The 26,245-nt window shown below is 38.5% G+C and overlaps 1 protein-coding gene across 1 annotated transcript in view; it reads left to right on the forward strand.

Annotated features, from left to right (window-relative positions):
* Window positions 1-26,245, forward strand: part of ABCG1 (ATP binding cassette subfamily G member 1) — a 58,592-nt gene that overhangs the window by 16,123 nt on the left and 16,224 nt on the right. Inside the window, exons 3-6 of the mRNA XM_010724548.4 lie at window positions 18,294-18,411; window positions 19,161-19,293; window positions 20,949-20,999; window positions 25,584-25,729. Coding sequence (XP_010722850.2) covers window positions 18,294-18,411; window positions 19,161-19,293; window positions 20,949-20,999; window positions 25,584-25,729 — 448 coding nt within the window. The remainder of the gene's footprint in view (window positions 1-18,293; window positions 18,412-19,160; window positions 19,294-20,948; window positions 21,000-25,583; window positions 25,730-26,245) is intronic.

The raw sequence follows: 26,245 nt of genomic DNA on the forward strand, positions 1-26,245 counted from the left end.
AACTCATGACTGCATGTTTTTACCCTCACATGTGAAAGTATCAGGAAAATTGTAACTGCAGACAGGGAATAGAGGTGCTGCCATTTTGTATTATAATACATCAGTTTCTGCTGTCTTTAAGGCTGAGTTATGGCTATGTTTGCAAGTTGCTTTACTAAAAATAGTCAGAGGACCTTGACAGATGTTCATGAATAACGCTATTTGATTTCTTGTCTGGAATTTGATAATGTAAACCTCCAGGAAAAATAGCCTGAAGTAGACACAAATCCATAGGCTCTGGGATTACTTTAAAACTGGGTGTTCATTGACAAGGATTGTGTCTTCTCTGATAATAGTAAGACACCTAGGGATACTACTACAAGATGAAACTCTGTAACGTGCATAATACCACTTATCAAGTTTACTCTTCATCATCTCAACCTCCTGAATCCTACATACTCTAAATACCCTGTATACAAAGTATAAAAACAAAGTAAGCTTCCTCCTATAAAGCATAACTGTGGTGTTTTAACACTGTTTGATTCTCATTGACAGGAGTCAAGCAGGGAAAATAAGCCTCTTCAAGCCAAGCTAGGAACAAAAAGTCACATACATCCTGCAATAAATAAACCTAACTTTGAAGCAAACCTAGGCATTGGCTTAGACACTTGTAATGTACAGCTTGAAAACTATATGGCCAAATTAATCTTGAAATCACAGCAACAGCATATTGGATAGACCTTAGAAGAATAGTTACGGATGGTGTGCCAGGAATGTTGTCTTACAGTGAAACATTTTGGACCAAATTCATCCCTGATATAAATTGACTGAAATTAATAAAGCTTGCTGAAGGAAGTGTATGACCTACTACTTAAAAGGGACTTTCACTTATTAATATGGTTCAATGCTAAAATTGCATTCTAAAAAAGGCAGAAGCTAATCCAGTTCATATTAAATGCCAGTGATGAATGTCAAGCAAGCTGGACTTTGGAGTACCAGCATAACAAAGCAAAGCCTATCTCTTTTCTGCACTCTCTGATCATCTTCCCTAGTTTTAATCTGAGAAAACTTGTCCTGACTTGTAGTCCAACTCTTGTCCAAACAACCAGCATTACAAATAAGACAGAGCAAGGCATGTTTCTATAGTAGAGGAAATGTGCCAGCAGACATCATATTGATATGTGTAAATGTGTGTATGTGTATACATACATATTGCCTCTGTTTATATATATGTGCACATAAGCCCATTCACTCAGGTATAAATATTTATGTATGAGATCTGGGTGTATGTCACTACTGCAAATATTTTGAAGGTAAAATCTTTTACTGAGGTATGTATTCCTCTTCCTTTGCAGTGACAAGGTGATGTAATTATGAAAATGCAGTAACAACCTGATTTTTTTGATGAAAAGCAAAATAATTTTAGTTGCTTAATAAAGATTCAAGTCTGGTGATGCTGGATTAACAGCATAATAAGGTAAAATAGCAGGAGAAATGACTGTAAAATGGTGAGTGAATGCCAGTAGTGTAAAGAATGGTATAAAGAAAAGACAGCGTTTTACTGATGCTTTTCAACAGGAGCTTATTGCATTACATAAGTTGAGTAATTTTCTCTTCTCAGTAATTTCTGTTGTAATCAGATTGCTTTAGCTTTATTTCTTCTTGTTTTCTTTAGAAGTTATAAGGAAGAATGGTTTGAAGCCCTCATGTATCAGTGGTGATTCAATTCATACCTGTTTAGACAACTTTTCCTGTCTTTTTACAGCGAATAATGTCATTATCTGTATTTCCCCTTTTATTAAACTGAGCATTAGTTCAACTCACTTTCCTCCTAGATGTAAGGCAGACTATGCTTATGTGTTAGATAAATGTGTACTTTTATTTGTTTGGATAGTGATTTGCTGTTGACAGAAAATGGGAAGGAGACTATGTTTTGAAGTACAGAAGGAAAGTGTAGGGTTCTATGCAAACTAATGGGAATGTGACTATTTAGTTTGCAAAAGGCACAGATAGAGTAGTGCAGAGAACAGGGACCTAGTAGGGATGTTTGAGAGGCTGATTTTCTTAGGGGCCAGAAATATCCTTTGGCTGCCCTAAGGCAAAATCCAGAGTTGATAGTGCCAGAGTGAGCAGCTGAGGTCTGTGAGAGGAGGGCGCTTTCCAGAAACAGCTCTATGCATGTGATGGGTGTCTGTGTTCCCTTGTGGCTATGTTGGCCTTCTTTGAGCACTTCTGATGTAAGGAAGGGAAGGGGCTAATGAAAATATTGTCTGGTTGTGGTCATAGTCTGTTGCTGTTCTTATCTTCTTTTCCTATCCACACTGGAACTAATATACTTATGGATTTGTGTGGAATGCTCAATTTATTTAAAGATTGGCTTTCCTTTCTCCTCTTTTCCAGGTCCCCTAATAATGCATATTTGTAGCTATTCTGTGCATGTGCTGATATTAAAACACATAAGGGGAGGTGATTCCAAATGCTTCCAGGGTGTTTACAATTGTATACAAGGAAAGAAGATTGAAGATGGAGTCAAGATTAACCTCTCCTTTTGTATTGCAGTATCATTATCTAATTAGATCAGAAGCAAAGCCCTGTGGCTTAGTCAGTATTAGAGCGTAGGCACCCATTTCAGGAGGAAGCCTTTGAGAAGAACAATCTTCAGCCGTCCACCTACACCATTTTTGCTGTGGATTTGCAAGATGGAAAAAGTGACAGATGCAAACCTCCCCAAAGGCAATTACATCTTCTCCTTATGCATTGCCTTTAAAGAGACTTCTTTCTCCCTGAATCTCTGACACTTGAACAGTCCTTGCAGGGGACCTTTCTCTTTGCTGTTCATAAGTTTTTGGTCCAGAGACAGAACAGCTCCATTAAAGTTCACTGGATCAGAGAATATAACCAGCTGGTTTTTAATAATACATGCTACTTTATGACAGGTAGAGATAGCCTTTGGCAGGAACCTGGAGTTATAATATAGGTAAGGTGTATGGAGACAGAAAGGAAGGGAGGAGAGAATTCTTGCCAGTTGCCAGAAAAGGTCCTGTGCCTGAACAAGGACTCTATCATCCAGTAGTTGTCATACCTTGCTGCAGAAAATGGCCAAGTGCCAGATAGTTCCATATAGAGAGAAACTCTAGCTGAGGATCTTGCTACGTGATTTATGGGTTGCATTCTTGGGGTTTATATGTATTGGAACTCATACCTGTGATTTTGGTTTTGGTTCACTTCTGAAATGATTCTGATTTCATGGATCAGCAAACATCCTTCTAGAAGAGCGAATCTTGTATAGTTTCCCCATGAATTCTTCAACTGTAACAGATGGTGGGATTTTTGTGGGCAATGCCAAACTGTAGGTTTGATTAAATATTTCACTTTTACCACCCTGTGGGAATTTAACCCTTTCGTGAGCTTCACTTTCTTGACCAGTAAGGGTCTTAAGGCAGTGCTTTGGATCCCTGCAGGATCCAAATGTATTCCATGCAAGATACATCCCATGTATCCTATAGATCCCATGCAGGAAAACATACTATAGCGAATCTTTTCATTGAACTGGGACAGTTTACCATGAGCAAACAAATAGAGAATGTGAAAGAGAAGAACAGAGTAAAACATACTCCATCCCTCCTGATCTTAATATTTTATGTCAGTATTTTATGTCAGTTCACTACAAACATGGAGTGTGTAGGGGCTACTGTAATAACTGCAACAGCTGTGAAAAACAGAAGAACTTGTGAAATTTTTACAAATGTATGAGTGGAAACTCATCTGTTGGGGCAAGTAGCAGAGCTTAAAAGTACATTGCTTTATTTTATTCAGGTCTTTGCTGGAAGCAGATTGGTGATTCAGTCTTAATACATACATACCAAAATTTAAGGAAGTAGTAACATTTTCAAAATGTTGTGATCTGATGGCAGAACACTATACTGCTCTTATGCCATTGCCCAGATTGTTAAAACACTTGTGAGCATCATGGAATCTCACCTGTTGTCAGAAAGACACAGAGCATTCACCACTTGCATGTAGAAATCAGAAGCATTTATCCAGCACTAAAATGAAGACCGAAAATATTACCCAGAAGAATTTGAATTTGTGTATCCCCATTTTGGCGCTGAGTGTATTACCTGTAAGAGGGAATGTCTGTAGCCAGGTAAACTGCAGCTTGTTCTATCACAATGTTTAATGAAGCGGCTCATCTCACAGTGAGATCTGGAATTATGCTCAGGTATATTGCTATTTTTAAAAACAGAAATTGCAGTTATACCTAAGAGACATTGGACCACATCTTCCCTTAGGCACATCACAGCAGCAGCAGACATACAACAGATTCATTTGAGTTAATGTAGGTTTCTACCATATATGAGTCTGTGTCCAAGTTAGATAACAGCCTTGGCTTGTTACAGACCACAGAGATGTCACTGACAATCAGTGGAGAGTAGGTTACTGTTCATTTCATCCTAAATGAACCTAAAAGCAACTCTTCCTACACACTTGCTACGAAGAACAGCTGTGATGAGTTGACCCCATTCAGCTGTTCAGCCCTTTGCAGCTCTTCTCTCATTACCCCACAGAGGCATGGGGAAGAAAACAGAAAAGGAGAAACTGAGAACTTATGGGCTAAGATAAGGACAGTTTAAAAAGCAAAGCAAAGCTGCACATGCAAGCAGAACAAAATAAGGAGTTTATTCACTGCTTCCAGTTGGCATGCAGATATGGATAGCATGGATAACTGACTGACAGAAGCATATTAAGCGTGGATAGAGAGTCATATAAAATCATACAATAAGAGAAGGAAGAAAGCTGAAGAAACAATTCGACTTTCATTTTCTGATAATGTATCTAACTGGCATTTTTCTGAAATGTTAGTCAGTTTAGTTGGTGGGCAGGAAAAATGAAAGCATGTCTTGACTTTGGAAAACAGGTATGTTTTAGAATGTGGTTTGCAGGAACATCTAATCAGACGGATGTGAGAAGACCAGCACTTTCTAACTAGTGATGCGTATAAGTCTTCAGGACATTAACATAGCTGATTTCTCTTGATGGACTTCCAATCTGTGGGTGAAACAACTGCTTTGGCTATGAAATTTTCCCTGTCTTGATAGACCAGTTGGATGATCCAACATTCAGCTTAAGTGTGTCTATAGCTTACCTCTTAACTTCTAATTAAACAAAAAAAAAAAGTTGAATAATCTCATTGTAGAGAAGGACAAAATGCATCAAAATTAGTTACAGGTGTTATGGGGAAGTACAGGTGTTATGAGCCAGTATGGAGATAAGTATAAATAAAACAACTATTAACGGAGAGGGTCTCCTGATAAGCCTATAAAGATAATCCATCAGGAATTTTTCAGTACCCTCTTTGTTTTGTAAACGGAGTAGAAATATATTGTTTATATTTGTATATGTTATATTCACTATATTTTTCTGATTTTCCGGTTAAGAGGAAGAGAGAAAATCCAATCTACCTGATGATCAGAACACTTGAAAATGGAAGAAATTCAAATTTGAGTTCCTGATCTGACTCAGGGGCTTAGACTTGATACACCTCATCTCAATGTGTCCTGCTGGCCTGTAGAATGACATGTTACTGGTTGGTTAAAAAAAAAACAACAACAAACAGCAACCAACTCAAGGCTGAGTTTTCTTTCTACCTCAGAATAAGAACAGCATGGAAATTCGAGGCAGAAATCATGCTTTTTTGAGACAAATTTTTGCTTTCTGGCTTATTTGACCAATCATTTTGTAGATAACTTAGAAAAACACAGTTTCCAAAATGCCAAATGGTTCTTGTGCCTCATTTTAGTGTGACCTGAAATTGTGAATTAATTAGCCTTTTTTTTTTTAAACTTCAAATAATTTTAGTGTGTACATTTGAATTAGGTCTTAGTAAGCAAAAGAAAAGTTAATCAATTTGATATTTACATTGCAGTCTAAGTGCATCTGTCAAGTGATTATTTCTGTTTTGTATGTTTGAAACACTAGAAGTTTTCCTCTTTGAAACTCTCATCTTTACATGGAACATAGGACTAATAAAATATTTAATTGCTAACGATATATGGTTAGCAGCAAGAGTCAGGCTTTGTCTGTGTTACTCTATTAGCTTCAGCTAATCCATAACATAAAATGTAGGTCAACTGGAGCTTTTTAAAACAGATGGAAGTTTAGGAGTTTATGGTAGCTCAATGGATGCCTGTCCCCACAAGGCTGCCAACTTCTTCAGTTCCAAATTGCAGAAAAAGCAGAAATCAGCCTCCTAAAAGCCGCTTATTCCAACTCATTTTCATTCCAGAAGCAATGATGCCATGTGCAGTTGGGTTCTCTTTGTAACACATTCAGCTCTGACATGCTATAGAAGACGATAATTAGTTCAGTGGTGTTTAGAGGATTTTATATTTAGTTTGCTGACAACGAAAAGTATTTTAATTTGGGCAACCTCATTAGGGTAAATATTCAAGAAGAGAGAGAAAAACACAATTCTTCTAAGTAAAATGCAAGAATTGGAGCTAATCCAGAGCTTATTTCTGCACGCACTTCAAGTTTCCCTTTATTTCAACATTCAGGATCATAGTTTAAATCTGTCATTAGGTTAGTGCTAGAATGAAGTAAATATATTATCCCATGTTTCTAGTTTGTGAAAATGTTGAGGAGAAATGGGCAGAATCAGCATGGCTGTTTCTAAAAAACCAGGGTCTCCCAAAATAATTGTTCCATCCTGCCATATGGCTGGCCATAAGGATATCCCACTGCCACAGCAGCTTCTTCAGCCTCAGCAGTTCTCAATGTGAAGAGAACAAGAACTCCTGTTATTGTTCACTGAGCTTCTCCAGTTTGAGGCCAACTTTGGATGTTACGATCTATGTCTCTGCTCCTGAGTGTATTACAATGAAAGTTTTAATACCCAAGTTTAAAGTTTTCTTTTAAAACACCTCTGATATTTACCCCTAAGTGTGTTCCAACGGGTACTTTTGGCTACAAGTGTTCTTAAGTCTCCATGTGGAACAGAGAATGGAAATGGTAGCAGTAGAAATGTGAAGAGATGGAATTCTTGCTATTTGCAGTACAGAACATTTTTACATGGTTGAGAGAAGGGGGAATAGTCAGAAGAATGTCAGGAGTTGTTCAGAAGTTTGGAGGGTCAAGGTGCTTGGTGGTTGGCTGTTCATTGGATAAAGTTCCTGAAATAAGCTGTCATCACTACCATACTTAGATAAGACCGCTGTGAAACACTGCTTTTTTTTCTGGAATTAAATGTAATATTTTGAATTATTGAAGCTGACTTGTGAACTACAGTTTCTTCTAAAAGGTCAAGCACCGTGACATCTTTTAAATTGCAGTAACCAGAACTGAAAATGTTTCTCAACATCCAGGAAATGTGTCTTCCAGTGGCTGTAATGGCTAAGGACAAAATGTTATCTTGTGAGCATAAGTCATCTGAGAATTCTGTTTTTAAAAACCACAGTTGCTTCTAGTAATCTAGGAAAAAGTTCTACTTTTTCCCATGTAGTTCATAGTAGTTATTTCCTCATATGCAATCTTAACCTAGAATATCTGATAAAGCTGTTTGTGATGAAGTATTACAACAAGCTTTTCCTTACACATTGAAGTTCTTCAGACTAGGTAGAAGACTTAGCCTGAAGGAAAGAGTGCTATGTAACTTCTGCTGTTTTTGTTGTAGCTGTAAAAACTCCAAGGATTTTCTCTCTAGCCCTTACGCAAAGATAGTTGGTAGGAGGGACCCAAAGTTTTTCTTTTCCTTCTTTTCCCTCTCTGCTTTCTTGCTTTGTACATGTGAGTGGGGAGAAGTTGGGAAAAAGAGAAAGAGCAGAAGCAAAGAATGTGGCTACTGTGTGAACATAAACATTAGAAATCCCAGTGTAGTCTTCTCTGAGAGAGGAAGGGTTTCTGTCTCCCCTTACAGGGTGATCCAGCAACATCTGCACTTTAAAATAAAGGCAGATGGGGCAGTTCTTAACAGCTGCTGGACTATTTTAGAATATCTCCTGCTTGAAGATTTCTTTTTAAGGGAAGGGATGTTGGAAAGAATTTTGGTTTTATCTGTTTGTAAGACTATGAATAATACTATTTGTACTTGAGGTATAAAGGTACTGCAATTATGAGGAAATTGCTTTTTGCCTGACTGGCATACATAAACAGCTTTCATCTCCAAATGTATGCATCAGGCTCGTGACTTCAGTTTGTCATTTGAGAGAATGTGTCAGCCTTTCATTTCAAATTGTGTTGGCTCTTCTTTTGTCAGGGAAGACCTTTATTGCGCATTTAAGTAACAGAAACAAAGGCAATTAATTAAAAAAAAAAGGTAGCAAAAAGCAATTATTGAACAAGGGTTGGGCTATGGATATTGCTTTGAAAATACATTTCCAGTAGTTGCAGAAGGACAAAGCTGTGCGTCATTCATACATGGTTGTTTCTTTTTTTTTTTTTTTTTTTTTGCCTCTTTCATGTTTCCTAAGGGTTGAAGATAAATTAGGGTAGCAATTTTCTGTACAGGCAAATCACAAGCTATGTCCTAGATCTCCAAATGCTTCAACATGTAAATATTGCTTCTGAAGCCATCAGGTCTCATTGCAAGTACACATTCGTTTGCGTTCGTGGTTGAAGGTTACTTTCGTTCATTGACCCATTTAATTGTCATTCCCTATCCTCAGTTGAAGTTAAATGGCTTCATGTGCACGCATATGAAAGACAAGCAGTTTTAAGTCTCTCAAGAAAAAACTTTCACCAGAGAAACAGACAAGACCCAAATCTTGCCATGGATGTATCTGAATAAAATGAATACCAGTACATCATTGAAATCATCTTCAGTTGAAAGCTGTATCTAATCTCTGTGTAGAGCAGGATAGAGGGAGCTTCTCTGAATACTCTGGGTATCTGCGGAGATTAACTGCACAGTATTCCTCCCTAAACCTCTGCTTGTTCTGGCCTCTCTTTGTCTTTGTGAGTGGACCAAAACAATGTTATCACACCCTTGGAATTACTGTGTTGGAAGAGAAATAAGGAAAGTCTTGTTTGTCTTATTCTGGTCATAGAAGTGGATGAATTGATGTTTGGTGAATACAACCAATGGCTCTCAACAACTGTTCCAGGGGGATTAATGCCACTGCATGTGAGGTATTTCTTTAACAAGTAAGATGTCAAACAGTTACAGAATTCAAAACATAGGCACCCACACAAACAGAATTTAAAAGCTGCTTTAGAAGTTTGTTGTCACACTTGTAGCTTTTGCATAAGCTCCCAAAGCTAAAATGCATTTTTTTTGCCTTCGAGATGTTCTAGTAAAGTGTGAACCAAGTGTTACCAGTACAGTGATGGGTTCTTGAGGTACTGTATCACTTGAAGCAAAAATTCATGGAGTCCAGTTACAAATGATGAAGTGAAAACACCATTCCTGTTTCATTTGTATGTCCTAAAGATGGGCAGAATGCTATCCTTGATGTATTCGAAACGCCTCTCATAAACATGGAGTGCCAGTCCAACTAAAAGTTTTTGCATATGTGATTTGTGTGCTTAATTACTTACGAGGGCAATGAGGGATCACATTCAAATTGACACTTTAGAAATATAGAAAAAATCTTGATACCTGTTTTGTTTGTGACTGATACTGAGATCAGTCATTATTGTGTTGATGAAAGATGAGATGTCACAGCATCTAGATATGAGGTGTCCAGTGTAAGAGCTCAGTGTTCTGACCTCTCACTGGAGTTCAGTGAAAGATGTTTTCTTACGATCCCTTCCCTGTACAGGAAAGCAAAACAAGTAGAATTAATTACCTACTAAGGGTGACTGCCTCTCTTCATTGGTAATGGATTCTAGACAATTAATTTAGCTTACATGTCAAATTTTTAGATATACAACATAAGGTAAAAGGAACTCTACATGTCCCTTCCAACTCTAGATATTCTATGGTTCTATGATAAGCATGGGTTAAGCTCTCTATTTGATTTGTGAGTGATCACTCATGTGATCATTAAGTGGGAAATGAGCTGTGAATCAAGAGTAATATGTTCCAGAAAGCCTGGTTGTCAGCTACATTAAGAAATGCAGTTTAGTCCACTGCAAAAAGATTTACTACACAGTGGGTTTTTTTCTTTCTTTTTTGGTAAAGTATGAAGGACGTAATATTTTTTATGTAGAATGGAACAGATTCCTCATTTTTGCATCAGAAAGGACTTTGAGACAAAAGCACTTGATCTGATTGCTTCAAGCACTCACTTAGCTTCTCTGCCCTCTCTGTCCTGACGTTTTGGTGCTTGGCATGCTGTTTTACAGATATTTACATAATGAAGGTCGTTTCTCTGAGGCGGGATATAAGGATGCATTACAATTGTAAATTCCATTAATTGTCATAAAGCAAGTCTCAAAGCTTAGACAATGGCAAATCCTATTGTTCTATGTTCCTGAGAGATGTGTGAATGAAATGTAAATATATGGATGTATAGATTCATAAGCCAAAGTACAAAAATGATTCATAAAAAGGTTTATTCACTTGTAATCCACAAATGATGCTTAAGGTCACGAACCACTGACCTGTGAATGTATAGCTAAGTTTCATTCGATAGACATATAAGATAAACATATTTATTATGTGTAGTGTGACTTTTTGCCTTAGGATTGATAGAGGTACAGTTTGGGCCAATATATATTTAGGAAAATTCAAATTAAAGCAGCTCTATATTTTTTGCTCTGTTTCTCAGCAAAGCTTTGTCTGTCCCTTGTGTTTTCTGGAAGTTAAAAGATACGTGGTTTTCTTTCCACATATTGGTGCCTGTAATTGACTGTGACTTAAACCCATTTGAGCTCAGTGGGGAGCTTGGGGAAGAAATACCTATTAAAATAATCCCCATTGAAAGGTTTTTCAAGTTCGAGCTATTAAAATAATATCAATTGACACAGATAGTAATTCTCATCTGAGAACATAAACATGAACAAACCCTTTCCTTACCACTGAGAAGAAAGCATTCTGTGTCTGTATTGTGAGCAAGGAATGTGATGCCCTGGCTGGTTAGAAATTAGAATTAGAAATATACAGAAAACATCTCTTTGAGGGTATGTCTGTTCATGAAAACACCTTGGCTTTAAACTATCTTTGATTTCTGTGAATAGCCCCATGCATCTTAATCTTATCATTGAGAAGTAATCTAATTGTCCTGTATTTCATCAAAGCAAACAAGCGGCTCAATTTGGAATGGAATTATTTGAATGGCCAAGCATGACTTGTGCATAGGGATTAGTTTCATTTGACTATAATTCAATTTTTGTTTCAAAATGAAGTCTCAAGATATGGATTGGATGGTGGCACAAACTGCCTGCAGTGTACCCAGCTGCTGCAAGGACTGTGTCACCTCCCTGCCCCATTTGCTGATGGTGCCTTCTTGTGAAGGCCTGTGCAGCTGAAAACACGCCCTCTTTGGTTTTGATTTCCAGGGTTCAGGTGACTCAGTCATTGTGTAGTCACTTGAAAGCCAGATCAGGGAAATATACCAAAGTGTCCTCTGGAAAGAGCAGAAAGACAACACCCCCCTTCTATTACAGCATCGTCTTCTGTTGCTGTATGCTACTTCTTTCAGAAGAATGCCCAATTAGCCCACAGCCAGAACCTGGGTCTGGTGTGAGAACAAGGGCTGAGGTAAAGAACGTGATTAATAGTTTGTGAAGGATTGGGCAAGAGGAGGTTTTGTTGGCATATTTACATCTAGGTGTATGGAAGAGATTTTTTTTTGCTAATGTAGAAATGATACAGCATTATGTCTTGTTGCTGATGCTGCACTGTATCTACAAATGTCTCTAATGTAAATCTGTGCTTGTCTCAACTTGCTTCATTGTAGAGTTTGTGCTAGCATTGCGAAGATGTTTGGGTTTTTTTGCTATGAATCTAAAGAGTCTGCAAATGAAATGTTTGCGAGGTATCATGAGGATGTTTTCCAGATCTTCCAGATAGACTTCTGCAAGCTTCTTCTTCCATGCATGTCACTAACTTGCCCTTTAAGATGATATGTGACCTATTTTGCCTGTTGCTTGTGTTATTCTACGGTAGATAATCCAGGGAGTGAGCTTTAGCTGTTGTTGTTTGTGTATAATAGGTCTCAGAGACAGCAGCAAAGTCATAGTTTTGCTAGGAGCATTTTTCCTAATAGCAGTATTGCCTACTGCTCTGTCAGAGGGAAAGATACGGATGTGGAGTCTGGATTTGGCTTTCTCTTATTCAATTCCTGTGTTGGAGAATCCTCTGGGCTTCAATGTAGTTTTTGTTTTTTTAATTTATGTACTATTATTTAAATTGAGGCAACAAGATGAGGATTAAACTTACGAATTTTAGAATAGGAAAGTGCAGTGGAGTTTCTCTAATCGTAGAACCATAGAATTGATTGAGTAGGAAGGGTACCTTAAAAGTCATCTAGTCCAGTTTCCCTGCAATGAACAGGTTCACCTACAGCTACATCAGGTTGCTCAGAGCCCTGTCTGGCCTGACCTTGAATGTCTCCAGGGATGGAGCATCCACTACCTTTCTGAGCAACCTGTGCCAGTGCCTCACCACCCTGATTGTAAAAAAAAGTCTTCCTTCTGTCCAATTTAAATCTCCCCTCTTAATGTGAAACCATATCTCCTTATTCTATCACAACAGGCCCTGCTAAGAAGTCTATCCCCTTCCTTCTTAGAGCTCCACTTAAGATTCTGAAAGGCCACTTTCAGGTCTTCCTGGAGCCTGTTCTTCACCAGGATGAACAGCCTTAGCTCTTTTGTCCTGTCCTTGTAGGTGAGGTATTCCATCCCTTGGTCCGTTTTTGTGGCCCTCCTCTGGACACGCTCCAACAGCTCCATGTCTCTCCTGTACTGAGGACTCCTCATCTGGACGCAGTACTCCAGCTGAGGTCTCACCAGCACAGAGCAGAGGGGCAGCATCACCTGCCTCACCCTGCTGGCCATGCTTCTTTGGATGCAGCCCAGGACATGGTTGGCCTTCTGGGCTGCAAGGGCACATTGCTGGCTCATGTTCAGCTTGCCATCCACCAGTATCTCCAAGTCCTTTTCAGCAGGGCTGTGCTCTATTATTTCATTCCCTAGCTTGTATTAATAGTAGGGGTTGCCATAACCCAGGTGCAAGACCTTGCACTTAGATTTGTTGAACCTCATGAGGTTCTCCTGGGCCTGCTGCTAGGTCTCTCTGAATGGCATCCCATCCACGTTGACTTCACCCCACAGCTTGTTGTCATCTGCAAACTTGCGGAGGTTGCACTTGATCCCACTGTTGATGTGATTGATGAAGATATTAAAGAGCAGTACTGACCCCTGGGCGACGTCACTAGATACTAATATGGTACTTGTCAGAAGTGTCTTCTGTATTTCCAGCTGGATATTTCTGAGCAGTAGAAATCACATCTCATCTGAAAAAAATTGCACAAGACATAGAAATGTAGTCTTTGTATAAATTATTCTGACAAAACAAGCTTATTTCCATCGTGTGGACTGAGCAGGCTATGGTGACTCTGGCTTTGACATTTAAGTGCCCAGTTCTTATTTTGTAGCTTTGTTTTCAGTAGTTTCTCATTTTGCAAAATTTGAGCTATTTGAATTGTAATTTTCAATGTTACTTATTTGCTGCAGTGAATTTTCTGTGAAACCTTTCAGCAATTTCAGTAGTAGTTGCTAGGGTATCAACAGCTATTTCCTACCTTCAGAAGTGCTTATGAAAGAGAACCAGTTCAGACAAATTTGGAAGGGCAAATCCAGCTCTAATTGTAGCAAGCAGGGAAAGCCTGCTGGGCCCACATGGGATCTGGGGCGAGCTCTGTATGCCTATTGATGGATACAAAATCAGGTCAAAATGCCTAGAAACTTCTAGGAGTGCGTGATATTTCTCCAAATACCAGATAACTATATTACTGGCAATGAAATGCAAATGAATGAAACTTCTGAATCAGAAACCTAGAGGCAATACTTACCTGAGGAAATTCGCTGTAAGGGTAGGAGTTCTGGTTAGAATCTTTCGGTGCTGATTCAAATACATACTTAAGCATGTGCTCCTATCCAAAATATGGGGAGGGAGTAGCTTTCCTCTTTTCGAGATGAATCATAATTTTTGGAAAATGATAAAACTAAATCTACCCAGAAACCCTTGTAGAATCTGCAAGGAAGCAGATAAAGCCATCCCCGTATGTCTCCTCAGTTGAATGAATAAGCAACATTTAGGTGAGTTAAGCAACAAGAGCTCCTCTATTATCTTAATCAAATAAAAAGGCCAGGCTGGACCAGTTAATTAAAGGAGGGGCTGCTATGGGCTTTGTGCTGCTCTTATACATACAGCAAGGGAAATCCACCTCTTGAATAAGGATCTGTTACAGCCAGTCATATGGTTCTTACTATGAGTGAGATCTAAAATCATAGAGCTTGGAGTTTGCTTTCCATGGGAAATCTTTACACAGACATAAATGAATTCCATGTTTCAGGAGATCCCAGGAATTTAATGAGGTGAAATTAAGACCAAAACATTTTGCATTACCTACATTTTCTCTTTCAGTTTTGATTTCTTGCTTTTCATGTCCTTTATTTAGAGGTTGGACTGAGAATGTTGCTAAGTGGTTGTTTTAGTTGGTGATGGTTTATTAATTTACTGTTGAGGAATTAGTATTTTAAGGAGTTCTTGAAAACTTGATATTTAGATTTTCACAGGCTTAAGACCCTAAACATATTTTGGTTTTGTCACAGTAACACTGGGAGGGGACGTTGGAAAACTGAAAAGATCCAAACAATTTTCCATTCACAATCCAAGTAATTTTAAAAGAAGTATCTGAAGGTCATAATACTTAACTCTTGATGTAAGTCCAGGCCAAGAGAAGATGGCCTCAGTGGTACTATTACGGAACGGCTGATAATGTGCATTAATTGTAGAGAGTTTTCTTTGAGATACAGCTCTCTGGTAATGAAACTCATTGTTGCACTCATCATGAGCTGGTGAGCTAAGGAAATGGAGCTGACCAAGTAAATTGAGATGAGGGTGGTCAGAAACTCCTAGTATACAACAGAGGGATATAAAGCAGTCCCTGTACTTTAAGAACACAATCTCCTCCAAATGTGTAATCTGTTTCTCGTGCAAGACATGTGGCCCAGTATAGAAGTTTTAGGTCAACTGATTCGGTTACAGATTAGCCTCAATGTTCTGAAAGAGAGGACTGTAGTTACTTATGGTCTTTAATTCCTGCTAAAGGATTATACTGGTTGATACGCTATTCCTACAATGTAAAATGTTTTTGTGGGTTTGCTAAATTAACCTTTGTCACAGAAAGGCTTCTTATGTGCTTCTAGTCAAAAGAAGTGATAGCTTTGAGTTTGTAGCAACTTAGATTGCCAGTGATTGAAATCTTCATCTAAAATTAATACAGTTTTCTTTCTCTTCCTGGATTATGTTCCCATACGGTTTTGCAGATGTGTTGTAGAGATGTGTCCCACTCTGATTTAAACACTGCATGCAAGGCACTTAACATAGAAATCTCCAATAGAGGGGCAGAAACAAGTGTTGAGAGGAGAAAAATAATGTAATTACAGGTAAACTAATTACCATTTGTGAAGTGATGTTTGGAAAAGTGACTTTAATAGATGTAATTTTAAAACTTCAAGTCATACGTTTTCAGAAAGACTTCAATTTTAGGTAATGGTGTGTATGTTGATAGATATTTTCAGATGATAAATGTGTGTTTTAGATAGTACCTCCTTTAATATTCATGACTGTACACATTCTTTCTGCTTTTCTTTATGTTTGTGAAATATTTACTGTCTTGATCTTGGCACACATGATGAGCTGACTGTTACAGACCTCTTACAAGAATGCTTTACACTGAAAATCTAGGTCAGAATAAAGCCATACAATTGAATTTTTTTGTAATAGAGTTAGCATGTGATTTTTCATTATTTTGAACTGCTTCAAAATAGTGGACAGAGTATAGAGAAAGATATAATGGGTACTTTACCCTGTGCACTAAGGATCTGTGGGATCCAGTGAAATAAATCCTATCCCAGTGAAAGTTAATAACAGACCAACTTGGCAGGCTTTTAACCAGTGTGAGAAAGAGTTTCCCAGCTGTTACAATTTGTGTTGGGTGTGTGCAGAATAAAGTCAGTGCTGTTAATGTCAAATGCTTGAATCCCTTATAAATTTAATAGGTTTGGGAGGTAAATGATTCTCATTGGACTTCAGGAATGTTATTGAAAACTTTGTATATCTAGATCCCATTTAGTACATACTGTCTTGTTTGAAAGATCTGATCTCTTCCTTGTGTTTTCCTTTCAAATTCTGATTTCCAAAAGATTGTGACATGCCTCGGTGATTCTATGATAGGCATGAGGAACAAGGTTGTTAGACCTTGTTGGGGTACTGTGGATTTCTTTCTTCTAAGCGGCTGTTCCTTTTGTTAGATTCTTTTTGTTTTTGTTATGGGACTTGCCCCCAAAAGACGCAGTGTGAATACACTGCTGTTTTCAAACCTGTGTTTTCATACCTGTTTCATACCTGTTCATACTGTTCTTTTCATACCTGTGTTATCTTGGTATCTTCCCAGGAAGTTGTTTCATTCAGGTCCAGAACAAGATTTTAGACTGAAAAATTACTGGCCTGATTGAAAAAAACAAGCAAACATTGTTTCAATACTTTTGATCAATTACATTTTCTAGAATATCTGCCATGAAAAAAGAAGGCTCAGGTATAGCTAGAGAGACTTTCTGTGGCTGCTGCTTTCCTCCTGCAGTGGGGAATTCTGAAAGTATCGGCTGTGTACTTGGGAGGTCTTCTGGCAACATAACATTCATGTTCTCTCATGGCATTCATGTTTGCTCACTGGTATTGAAAGGGTGTGAATTGAGACTAGAGAAAAGAAGAAAATTTAAAAAGAATGCTAATTGGGGACAAGAGAAAAACAAAAGTGGTGGAATTAGGAAGAAAGAGAAATCAGAAGAAGGCAATCAACCATTCATTTTTTAGAAGCTTGTGTACGAGATGATTGTTTACATCATTTCAGTGTTCCAGCTACAGCTTCGGCTAATGGTGATCACAGCACTGGGGTTGTTTACCTGTTGAATACAAATGCTGCCTGGGTATGCACTAATATGGCAAAATGGATTACAGAATCCCAATATTGTATGTAAAAAGATCTTCTGCCCTTCCATTTTTGTCTTTGTTTTATTATAAAAACATTTTCAACATAGAGTGGGATTGTTTTTTGACACCTTACTCGACATTTTTTTATTGTTAGAGTTTTAATGAAAAGCAGTGGTCATTTAAGTAAATCAAGCAAAAAAATAAAAGGGAAAATGGTTCTGAAAAGTTTAAATGCTGGTCAGGGCTCTCTCCACCCTTCTCAGCCAGTCATTATCCTATTCCTCCTCTAGAGATCACTAAAGGAAAAAGACCTCCTCTAAATCATAAGTGGAAAAGGTGAATTTGTGAGTCATTATTACAGATCATAATGAAAATCCAATTAACCAGTGATGTTTTGCAAGCAACAATCTCATTATTACTGCACAGTTTTTTAGATGTCAGCTAGCTAAATGTCATCTTCTTGTTTTGCTTGCCAGTAAATATAGTAAGCTTTATTCATACAGATTCCCTCTTTCAGTAAAATGCCTCTGCACAGCACTGAGAAATTGTGTACTAGAAATCTTGACTTCCCACACCAGAGTGCTGACATGTTAGACTGTAGTATGCCTTAAAATGTGCATCATGCAAGACAAAATGGATGTAACTAAGTCTGAATCTGGAATTCAGGGATTGTCTTTTACTGTACATCTGTTTATGCTGTGTTTCATGTCATACCTCTTTTGGTGGGGAAGGGACAAAATCATAGGGCTTTGCTTATGATGGACTGGCTGTTACCATCCAACTAGTTACTCTGATGAGAGAGCAGAATTTTGTCATTGAAGCTGTAGTGATTGGAGGACAACAATCTGCTCCAAGTCCGTGGAGTTACATTAACTGAGGAGTATTAAATCTGACAACTGAGCCATCAGAATCATAAAGTACTCTGAAAAGACACTTAGAAAATGGCAGCAAGTCTTAAAACTTTAAAAAATTCTAAATTTTTTCATGCATGAATCATACATACAGTGTGTGTGCTTATGAGTGGCTTTCCATTTGTGTAGTACAAGAGGTCTACCACTCTCAATTTGGCCTTCAGTAGTTATTGCAAAGTACTGATCTGCCTCTCAGTAAGGAACTGGTAATGTCTAATTGTCATCATTGTTTAGTGGAAATAAATTTATATTGCCCACTAGACATGATTTTGAAGGATTAAGTAAACTTTTCTTTTTTTCAGGCTATAAGACCCTTTTAAAAGGAATTTCAGGGAAGTTCAGCAGTGGAGAACTTGTTGCAATTATGGGCCCCTCAGGAGCTGGGAAGTCAACACTCATGAACATTCTGGCAGGATACAGGTCAGTAACATGAAAGCCCCAAGTAAAGTAAGGATCACCTAGCCTGATGATTCCTTGGAGTAAAAAACAGAAGAAATCTTACCCAGTGTTGATAGAAAATAAGTATTCCACATATTTTCTATTAGATTCTTACTGCTTATATTATTTTTTCTATTTATCCTGTTGTGGTCACGTTTGATTTATCTGTTAACAAGTTGGATCCAGAAATAGGAAACAATTTGAAGTCTAGAACACCAAAAAAATTCTCCCTCCAGCTTTGTAGAGAATCTGATTCAGTGTCTTATGTTTGTCATATTTTAAATTAAAATCTTACAAACGTCTGAAAAAAGAAGACTCTTTTTAATGAATACGTTCACAATGTTGATGTCTTCTAGACCAAACTGCAATGTGTGAAATGACTGTGGTTCATCATCCTGAATCTCCTATTGTACGGCTAAATACAGGTTTTCACTGTGTTGTTGTCAATAGTGCATAAGGAACAAGATAGAGAAACCTAACCAACAGCTGCATATTTTTTCAGACGTTAGTGTAAGACAGTATGCATTTCATATTGAATTAAAATCATCAGCAAAATTGCATGAAGCCTCTTATGAAAGAGAACATAGTTACAAAATAATTTCATTCCTATCTATTGTATCAGTTTTATTCCATACTGAACAATAATTACCTAGGACCGCCACGTAATGAAAACTGTGACGTAACAGGGGAAGGCAAGATTCATGCCTGGTTGTTTTGTTTATTCATTACAGAGAGACAGGAATGAAAGGAGAAATTCTCATCAACGGGCAGCCTCGTGACCTACGCTCCTTTCGCAAAGTCTCCTGCTACATCATGCAAGATGACATGCTCCTTCCTCATCTGACTGTCCAAGAAGCTATGATGGTGAACTTTGTTTTTAGCTGTAATTTATTTGAGTGGGAGAAAGTGAAAAATCTCTGTTTGTGTGTTGCAAGTATTCTTACTTCTAGCAATGCCACTTACTATTAGCTCTATTTGATCCTGCTCAATGAGAGTATATGGACTTTGATAATGACTTGAATTCTTCTTCTGCTTTATTGCTTTCATTTTGTGATAAGCATTATGATTTAGAAGAAAATCTAAGGCTGTACTAAATAGTCTTCCCAAAGAATGAAGCCTGCAATTCCATACAGAATTAGTCTTTATAGGAACCATTGTATTTCTTGGGCGCTGGGAAGCATTTGCTTTCCTTTTCTCTCCATCTTCCATGTTCTGACTGTAAAGTTTCTGTTTTGACTTTAAACATGGTCTCTCTGCCAGTTAACTCTTACTTGACTTTAATAAATGAATTGTATAAAATCTTTTTGAGTTCTTCAAAGGAAAACAGCAGAAGTGGAATAATCCTACGATTACAGGCAGCATTAATCTTCTTGCTGCTTATCATAGCATCAAGAGGTTTACTAATTGCCACATAGACTAATCGGTCTAGAAAGGCCTGTTGCTCAGCTTGAGAAACAGGGAGATTTTTCTCAGATTGTTATCAAAATAAGTCTAAGGTTGCTCATATTGTATATATCAGTATCAGTTCACAAATTTCAAGGTCAAAGAAATAATTGTAGTCTTGACTGTGCTTTATGTGGCTGATTTCCTGCAGAGACACTCCCCTGTGAGGAATTTTTCCTCTTTTGTTTGTGTGAATGCTGTAGTTAGAATCCCATAGGATCACTTTTGTAGAAATGGGCCCTGGTGATACTTTCTGTCTAAATTAATCACAGAATCAAAGAATGACAGAATTGTAGGGGTTGGAAGGGACCTCTAGAGATCATCGAGACCAACCCCCTGCCAAAGCAGGTTCCCTACACCAGGTCGCACAGGTAGGCATCCAGGCGAGACTTGAATATCTCCAGAGAAGGAGACTCCACAACCCCCCTGGGCAGCCTGTTCCAGTGCTCCGTCACCCTCACCGTGAAGAAGTTCTTACGCACATTCGTGCAAAACTTCCTATGCTGCAGCTTATGTCCGTTTCCCCTCGTCCTGTCTCCACGTACCACTGAATAATCAATCAAGGCTCTGACAAAAATAATTTCTTAACAGTTTAATTGCTTCTCATAAAGGCTAATCAGAAAGTTTTGTGCAGCTACCTCTTAGGACAGCTGTGACATCTTTCATAAGATTATTTATTTCTGTACTCCTTTGTTTACCTCCTGAAGAACAATCATTTTTTGGTTATCCTCATGATAAAGTTGAAGCACAGATAATCTGTGCTTTGAGCACTATCTGTGAAGTTAGCAGATATGCAAAAACATGATTCTTCGATATTTTTCTGATCTTCCTTTAACTTGCAAAACTGACTTTCTTTCTAATGTTATTTTTGTTAGATGCTGGAGTGTTTAAGTCAGATTACTCTCATGCACAGACATATGTGATACTTGTGATTTGAACATCATAGTTCAGCCTAAACTGAATGAAGCGGTCATTGAAATGGTACATTGGGATGTTTTGCCTGAGACATCCACTGTAATTGATGGTCAAACATCAGACCAGTTCATAACCAAATTCCTTTGTATTTTGTACCTCAGGTATCTGCTCATCTGAAACTTCAAGAAAAAGATGAAGGCAGAAAAGAAATGGTATGTGTACTCTCCATCAAACTGAGAATTTCTGGGGATGCCAAAGTTGTTTGTGAAGTGAGCACTCCTAAACTGATATTCTTAATCTAAAACTGAATTGCGTTGGACTTAAAATAATGGAATAAATCAGAACCTCAAAGTTGACAGGTATCACTATGAGTGAAGACATAGTACAGATTGCATAAAAGTTGCTTTCAGTATGCTTGATGCTGATAATGAGTAGATAATTGCAAAAACTCTATCAAAATGAATTCACAGGTTTTGTAGGATTCCTTTTGATGTTACTTAACATGTAGATTTTTTCATATGCATATCTGATGGTTCAGGCATTCTCATGACCTGGGGGTACTGGTAGATGTTTAGCTCAGCGTGAGCCAGCAGTGTGCCCAGGTGGCCAAGAAGGCCAATGGCATCCTGGCTTGTAACAGGAATGGTGCTGCCAGCAGGAGCAGGGAGGTGATCATCCTTCAGTACTCAGCCTTGGTGAGGCGGCACCTCAAGTGCTGTGTTCAGTTTTGTGAACCTCACTACAAGGAAGACATGGAGGCCCTGGAGTATGTCCAGAGAAGGGCAATGGAGCTGAGAGGTCTGGAGGAAAAGCCTTCTGGGGAGCAGCTGAGGGAACTGGGATTGTTCAGTCTGCAGAAGAGGAGGCTCAGGGAAGACTGTATTGCTCTCTACAACCACCTGAAAGGGGGCTATGGCGAGGAGAAAATCAGCCTCTTTTCCCACGTAACTAGCAATAGAACTAGAGGGAATGGCCTCAGGTTGCACCAGGGGAGATTCAGGTTGGGTGTTAGCAAATACTTCTCTGAGAGAGTGGTCAGGTGCTGGAACGGGCTGCCTGGGGAGGTGGTAGACTCACTGACCCTGGAGGTGTTCAAGAAATGTTTAGATTTTGTACTGAAGGTTATGGTTTACTGGGAAATATTGGTGGTAGGTGGATGGTTGGACTGATCAATCTTGGAGGTCTTTTTCAACATTGGTGATTCTGCGATTCTCTGCGATTCTGTGTGTGGTGACTTAAGTCAGTCATGTCTGGCTACAGTGAGCAAAAGCCTTTGTTCCCTTGAATGCTTCAAGGGAGTTGAAGTGTTCAACAAGAAAGCTGAAGCGTTCGTTTTTCCGAAGGTTAATGAAAACTTCAGGAGTTCTTGCAACTACTGCAGAAATTTCTGTACCCATGTTTGAAAGTTTTGATCATTGTAGCTGTGCTGGTGAGCAGAAAGGATGGGTTTTGAAATCATGTTGCTCCGATAGGCAAGATAGTGCAGTTGCAGTTAAGGTAGAGGCAAACGTATTTGAAGCTTTTTTAAGTGTCCAAGGTTTGGATAGGTAGGAAGCTAGGCTAAAACATGCATGTGTCTTTTTGAAAACACCAGGAATTAGTTGCACAGTTTACACTTGCACGTTTGGTGTGCTGTCTTGCTTCTGGCTGTTGCTGTCTGAGTGAGAGAAAAGCCATGGTATATTTTTGTCTGTGAAGACCTATAACCTACCTGAACCTGCACTGTGTGCTCCTCTCACTTATCTGACTATCACAGTTCCTCCTGATTATTTGGTCTTACAACAGCACTGTGTTTTTAAAGAAAATGTTTTGGAGGTGTTCGACTAGTCATAAGGGCTGCTGGCATGTTAGCTTATGAGGCAGCGTTCTCACCTGACTTTGGTTACCTCAGTTACACTTCGAAGAGCTGGAAATGTGCCCTGTCTCCCCATTTAGTCTGCACTTTAAAAATCTGAGCCTCTACATACCCAAGAATACTCAGTGCTCAGGTGTCTGTCTCTGCTTGAGTGGCATTACCAGAGCATGCTGAAGCATATGGGAGGAACACTTCTGTGCTGCACAGTGTGTTTCAAAACAGTACATACCTGGGGAAGATTACGCCTGCAGCTAAAAATAAAAGAAAAAATAATGGTGCTGTTGAAAATAGAGGTGGTTTGCATTGCTGAGAGACTCATTAAAAGTGAAACTGTAGCTCAGAGAGCATTTGGAAATGTTTTTACTGGCCCCAAGCTATGTTTCAGTCCAGTGTAAAACAACACCAAGCAAGGAGATGTTACATAATTGCTGTCTCTCATATACTGCCTTTTCAAGGTAAAAACCTCTGTTATTTGGGAGTTGGTGTGAGTGCTAATGGGGATCATGCGATAACATGGTCCCACTGCTAAAGTTAAAATCTACTTTCCAAGAAGACTGGCAGCTCCTTCTATCTGTGTATGTTACTCTGGATAAGTATTTCCTGTAAAATTCAAGTTCTAATCTTTCCATGGCTTTTCAGAGTTGGTTGGTTGGTTTATTTATTTTTTTTTTATTTTTCCCATAAATAGAAAAGGTCATGTTTTCATTCTAGTGTATTTTGTGCTCCCAAAATCGTACACTTAACAGGAGAATTTAGGAATAGTGCATGCTGCTGATAAAGCCATGTAACAGAACTCAGCTGAAACAAAAGTCTGCAGAACGAAGAAGACGATGAGCATGCACATTGGAAAGGTGTGGCCTGATGTTTCAGGAACATGAGATGCTTCCTACTCTTCCTCACATTCCAATTTGTTTTAGAGTCATAGAATGGCCTGGGTTGAAAAGGACCACAATGATCATCTAGTTTCACCCCCCCGCCATGGGCAAAGCTGCCAACCACTAGGCCAGACTGCCTAGAGCCACATCCAGCCTGGCCTTGAATGCTTTCAGGGATGGGACATCCATAACCTGCTTAGGCAACCTGTTCCAGTGTGTCACCACTCTCTGAGTGAAAAACTTCCTCCTAATATCTAACCTAAACCTCCCCTGTCTTGGTTTAAAACCATTCCCCCTTGTCCTATCAGTATCCACCCTCGTAAGCAGTCATACCCCCTCCCGTTTATACATTCCCTTCAAGTGCTAGAAGATCACAACGAGGTCTCCCCGGAGCCTTCTGTTCTCCAAGCTAAACAAGCCCAGTTCCCTCAACCTTTCTTATTCGGTTTATTCTTGCACATCGATTGAGACCTGAACTTGACTTTTTGGACTTACGTACTCCAGAGGAGTATCTTATTCTAGTAAAAGATGCCTCTGGCCTTAGCTAGCATGTGGATCCTAATATCCACCCTCAGAAGGAGAACAGGAAACTACTTCTGATCCATCTGGGGAAAAGTAAATCTTTTGCCTACAACATGAAAATGGTATCTTCAGAGATACAGAAGCAATTTCCATTGCTGCCTGCTATCCATATTTATTTCCTAATTAATTGGAACATTCTAAAGCTCTTCAATCTCAGAGAATCTGTGAAATTCAGAAAAAACTCCAGACAGGTAGGTGAATCAACATATTGGTTAGAATTGCTTTGGTTGACTCAAATATATTTTTCCTAATATGATAAATGCACGTTTTTAATTGGAAAAATGTATTTGTTCAGAAGCAACTGTTATTTCACTTGTACTTTGAAAGTCTTAATTTGTTTGCACTTTACTAAATTAGGCCAAGCAAGTTCTTCTGTAATTACGAACAGCAATTTGAGGAAAAGTCTGTGTTGTATGCATTTGCACAACTCTTGCTAAAAGGGTACTCATTTTAGTATTACTAGCCTGTGCTGGAATAAATCATTCATTTTGTAATTATAAATTGGTAAATGTTGGTCATAGTTAAATTGTATGAATTTATGCACTTGTGTTAACAAGATTACAGATGCTTGTTTAAAACAGTCAGGGACAAGTGAAAGATCTCCAGTGAAGTTTCTGATTTGTTTCTGAAGTTTCTGGTTGGTTTAGCACTTGTTGCCCATGTTCCATAGTACTTTCCCTAGAATTAAGGATAGAGGTAGTTGGGCTCTTCTCTGGTTGGTAGTTGTTTTATTGCAGTAGTATTGCTTGGGTTCAGACATTTTTATGTCTGTGTTTTTACTGATGCCAAAGCGTTGCTTCCCTTATATAGAGCTACAAGTCCAGATCTGCGATCACTGAAACAGAAAAAATCACAGCAGCTGGGATTGTTTTCCTTTGTTCTAAAGACCCTGGGACAAACTGCTCTTCCTGAGGCAGTGTCTTGAGGAACTTCCAAACATCTGAGAATACACGACAGCTCAGTTGGCTCTGAGAGAATGAAAACACTTAAAATCAGTGGCCACACTTTAAAGAGTAGACTTGAAAGAACAGATATGAGAACAGCTCAAGCCTCTTTAGAAACTAATCATTTATGTTATACAGTTCTCCATACACTTGCTAGCGTAGAAGTTCTTATAAAAGAAACTTGTTGGTTTTGCTGTGTAGTAAGTCTTCACATACTGCCAAGATCTTTTGATATATGCACCATATCCAAGGAACACTATGGAAGGTCTGGTTATCGCAAGAATGGCTTTCTACTGAGACAAATAATGCAGTACAGACAAGTAGAATTTTGGTCAAAACGCTCAGTGCTAGGTTAAGCCCCACTGAATCTGATAAATGTTTAATCTTTTCTACGTTATATGGAAATAGTCTTTGATATAGAGGTAGTAAAACAAAGTCGTATACTAGCTTATTTTCTCCATGAAAATTGGTGCTATATTAAAGAAGCTCTTCTTTTCTGCTAAGGTAGTTAAATAATTTGCATTGTTGTGTTTGCTGTAGGTAAAGGAAATATTGACAGCCCTTGGTTTGCTAACCTGTGCCAATACAAGGACTGGGAGTCTTTCTGGAGGCCAGAGAAAGCGTCTTGCCATTGCTTTGGAGCTGGTGAACAATCCTCCTGTTATGTTTTTTGATGAACCAACCAGGTACATCAAGGGCAAAAATAAAGGTTGCTCACGTGATAGCATAGTGCTGCAGAACAACTATGCACATCTAAGTTATTGGAAAAGGCTCATGTTGTATTGCATGCAAGTACTGAATAGTGTCTCAGTACTTTCATTTGAGTACTTAGTGCCTTGGCTTACTTCTGTAAACATGAGACCATGGGTCTATAGGTAATATTTAAAGAAGACATAAACTGAAATAGGAAAAGAGAGGATATTGTTTTCAGATTGTATCACCTGAGCTTTCTTCTTCAAGCAAAAATAGGTTGAATTTTGAAGATTAGCTTTTTATAACAAATGTAGCATATTTTGGATCGAATTCTGTGATCAATTTAGGAGGAAGCTGGGAGGGCCATGAATATGTATCTATTCATTAAAGTTAGGCTCATTTAAATCTGTAGTTCTGAAATGCAGAAATCCCTTAAGGCAGTTTAGAGAATACTCCTATTTTTCATTCTTGGGCATGCTTCCAACTGAATTAAAAGACTGATGGAGAAA

This window comes from Meleagris gallopavo, chromosome 1 (assembly GCF_905368555.1).
Source record: "Meleagris gallopavo chromosome 1, MGAL_WU_HG_1.1, whole genome shotgun sequence".
In the NCBI taxonomy this organism is placed as follows: domain Eukaryota; kingdom Metazoa; phylum Chordata; class Aves; order Galliformes; family Phasianidae; genus Meleagris; species Meleagris gallopavo.